This window comes from Gopherus flavomarginatus, chromosome 1 (genome assembly GCF_025201925.1).
Source record: "Gopherus flavomarginatus isolate rGopFla2 chromosome 1, rGopFla2.mat.asm, whole genome shotgun sequence".
Lineage (NCBI taxonomy): Eukaryota > Metazoa > Chordata > Testudines > Testudinidae > Gopherus > Gopherus flavomarginatus.
The window spans coordinates 374,705,011-374,708,820 of record NC_066617.1 but is presented as its reverse complement, the minus strand read 5'-3'; the positions used below and the strand labels follow the sequence as shown (position 1 = coordinate 374,708,820).

The 3,810-nt window shown below is 42.4% G+C and overlaps 1 protein-coding gene across 1 annotated transcript; it reads right to left on the bottom strand.

The window, feature by feature from the left end:
• Window positions 1-1,031: 1,031 nt before the first annotated feature.
• LOC127051020 (olfactory receptor 52R1-like) lies at window positions 1,032-1,979 on the bottom strand. Its single transcript, XM_050952854.1, has one exon. The coding sequence runs from the start codon at window positions 1,977-1,979 to the stop codon at window positions 1,032-1,034; it is 948 nt and encodes a 315-aa protein (XP_050808811.1).
• Window positions 1,980-3,810: the final 1,831 nt, after the last annotated feature.

The following is a 3,810-nucleotide window of genomic DNA, read 5'->3' as shown; positions in this document are numbered from 1 at the left end:
TCATGTACCAAATAAATCATTTCCTTTCGTTTGCATGTTTGTTTGTCCAAATTCAAGCAATTTCTTTTTCAAGAGTTTATAGAGTGGAAGTGCAATGTGAGCAAAGTTACAGATGAAGTTTCGATGGTATCCTGCTAAACCTAAGAACGAATGTAAAGCAGTTATGTTAGTGGGCCTGGGTGGTTCTCGAATTTAATCCATCTTTTGGTGTGCAGGTGATCAACCTCCTTGAGAAATGTGATACCCAGAAAGGAATCTGCTTGGACCATTAATCCTGTGTCCTTGATGATTTGAAAAGTTTCAGCTGACACTCTAGGTGTTTCTCTTGAGTTTCTGTTGCTAAACAAATGTCATCTACATATTGAAATAGAACAGAGGGTTCTGAAAACCTTGACAAAATTCATTTCATTTACTCATGGAAAATGGATGAATTATTATGTAGCTCTTGGGGCCAGACTTGAAATGGAAACTGACTGCCTTCTACTTTGAAAGCTGGGCAACGTTGGCTTTTCTTAGACGCATGCTAGAAAATCATTTTGCTTCGGGATTCAGAGATTTAATCAGGTCAGGCATTTTGCATACAAGAGCTGTACAAGCTGGAGCTACTCGATTCAACTTTTGATAGTCAATAGTAAGATGACACGACCCATTTGTTTTTTGTACTGGGCAGATTCGAGAGTTGCCTATTGAGATACACTTGGGAATGATTGTCTGTTGAAGCAATGATTGAATGGTTTTAGCAATTTGAGGTGAGGCCTAAAAAACTGGAAAAAATTGCCATTCCTAGGAAAATATGAAATGGCTCTTTTTCATGTGACAGGGCTTGGGCCACAGCTGAAGAGGTGGAGCATTTACCAACGATTAGAAAGGTGTCAACTCTATGAATAGTTTATAGACCAATTCCCTAATTTTCTACACCAAAACAGCATACTAAGGTCAGAAAAGGATTTAACGTCTCTCTGACTCTCCAGCACCACATCACCAGCCAGCTCTGCTTGGAGGTCTGAGAGCCAGAGCACTAGGAGAAAATTTTAGGTCCCTTTACAAGTAAAGAGCCGGAGCAGCCTGTCCCAGATCTGTTTGGTCCTCACCCTGTAGATGATGGGATTTAGCACAGGGGGCATCAAGAGGTAAATGTTGGCAATAAGGACGTGGAAATGCAGGGGCACATTCTGAACAAATCGGTATATGAGGGAGAAGAAGAGACTTGGGATGTAAAAGGCTAAGATGGAACAAAGGTGGGAGATGCAGGTCCCAAAAGTCTTGATCCGGGCATCCTTTGTGGGGAGGCTGAAGATGGCCCTGAGGATCTGGGTGTAAGACAGGGCAATGAAGATCGCATCCAGACCCATCACACAGAATACCACAAAGAGGCCATAGTAGCTACTGATGCGGGTGTCAGCGCAGGCCAGCTTCACCACGGCTATGTGTGCGCAGTACGGCTGGGGGATGATGTTGGTTCTGCAATAAGGCCACTGCCTTACCAGGAAGGGATATGGCAGTACAACAATGCTGCTGCGCAGCATCATGGCCAGACCAATCTTAGCCACAATGGACTTTGTTAGGAGGGTGGAATGTCTCAGGGGATCACAGATGGCCACGTAGCGATCGAAAGCCATGGCCACGAAGATCCCAGACTCCATCCCTGAGAAACAGTGAATGAAATACAGCTGGGTGAGGCAAGATCTGAAATCTATCTCTCTGGAATTGAACCAGAAGATGCTCAGCATTTTGGGTACAATGGACGTAGATTCAACCAAGTCGGTGATGGCCAGCATGCAAAGGAAATAGTACATGGGCCCATGGAGACTCGGCTCTGTCTTCACAGTGAACAGGATGGTGAAGTTCCCCAAGATTGCTGTGACATACATGGTGCAGAAGAGGATGGAGATCCAGACGTAGGCAGCCTCCAGGCCAGGAATGCCCAGCAGGATGAAGATGGAGGGGTTGGTGAAGTTGGTTGTGTTGGAATCTGACATGCAGTAGGGGAGAAGGTGACCAGTTCTAAAGCAGAACGATCTCTCCTGCATGTACTGTACGTTCCCCAAACTTTCTGTATGTTCCCAGTCTCTCAGGTGATGGTCGCCGTACAAATGCCTGGAAGGAGAGACAATGTTAATGTGAGACACTACTTCCTATGCTAACGGGAGGCTCTTCCCATGGGTGAAGCAGATTGGTCGCTCTTCACACACTGAAAAATGACATTGTAATTATTCAGAGAAATGAATTAGGAGCAACAGATCCTACTAATGCCAATTCCAAATTTTAAGGTGCCCCTTGCATCACTAACTCCTACATGTCATAGTCTGAGAAACCTTAATAGGCACCAGCAGGAAACATGTTTCTGCATACTGTTTATCCATATTGTTCCTGTCAAGACTGAATCCCCACTCTGTCGCTCAGCCATTATTGGATTAAAATGTTTAGCTAAAAGGGATTCACAAATGGGGACACTTTTAGGAAAGGAGGAGTCTATACAGGAAGGATGTGCTCCACCTGAACTGAAATGGAAACAGATTGCTGGGACTTAAAACTAAAAAGGTCATAGAGAAGTTTTTAAAATAAGAGTTCGGGGAAAGCCGACAGGTGCAGAGGAACGTGGTTCAGACAAAGACATCCCTAAGGGTCTGATCTATTAATGGAGATTCTCTAAGCCTTACTGAGGACGAGAAGATGGAAAATGATAAAATACAGGCAGGATTTCATGAGAAACAGTCAAATGAAAAAGTATCCCATTTAATTACATCCTGTAATGATAGACAGTTAAAAGGACTCAAGATTTTAAAATGCTTATACACCAATGCTAAAATTCTAAATAACAAAATGGGCAAACTAGAGTGCCTCATATCACATGAGGATATTGATATAAGAGGCATCACAGCAACTTGTTGGAATGAGGATAATCAATGGGACACCGTGATACAAGGGTACTAATATATTGGAAGGACAGAAGAGGTCGTGCTGGCGGGGAAGTAGTGCTATATGTGAAAGAAAGTGTACAATCAAATGAAGTAAAAATCTTAACTGAATCAAATTGTACCACAGAATCTCTATAGATAGAAATTTCATGTCTTATAATAAGAATACAGCGGTAGGGGTATACTAGACAGCCTGAGCAGGATTGTGACCGAGACTATGAAATACTCAGGGCAATTAAACAGACTATTAAAATAAAAAAACTAATTGATAATGGGGGATTTCAACTATCCCCACATTGACTGGGTACATGTCACCTGAGGACAGGATGCTTCTGGGAGCAGCTATTCTGGGAACCCACATGAGGAGAGGCAATTCTTGATGTAATAATAAGTTGAGCACATTTCAATTTTAGAAAGGGGAACTACACAAAAATGAGTAGGTTAGTTAAACAGAAATGAAAGGTTAGAGTGCCAAAAGTGAAATCCCTGCAAGCTGCTTGGAAACTTTTTAAAGACACCATAATAACTTGAATGTATAACGGGAGAATAACATGAGGGAAATAGGAGTCCAGGGAATCTGGCTGTATTTTAAAGAATCCTTATTGAGGCTGCAGGAACAAACCACCCCGATGTGAAGAAAGAATAGTAAATATGGTGGGCAGCCAGCTTGGCTGAATAGTGAAATCCTTGCTGATCTTAAACACAAAGAAGAGATAAAAAGAAGTGGAAGCTTGGACAAATGACCAGTGAAGAATAGAAAAATATTTCTCAGGTATGCAGGAGTGAAATCAGGAAGGCCAAATCACACTTGGAGTTGCAGCTAGCAAGATATGTTAAGAGTAACCAGTAGAGTTTCTTCAGGTATGTTACGAACAAGAAGAAGGTCAGAAAA

Coding starts and splice junctions, on each gene's coding strand:
- LOC127051020 (XM_050952854.1), bottom strand. CDS start 1,979: ATGTCAGATTCCAACACAACCAACTTCACCAACCCCTCCATCTTCATC.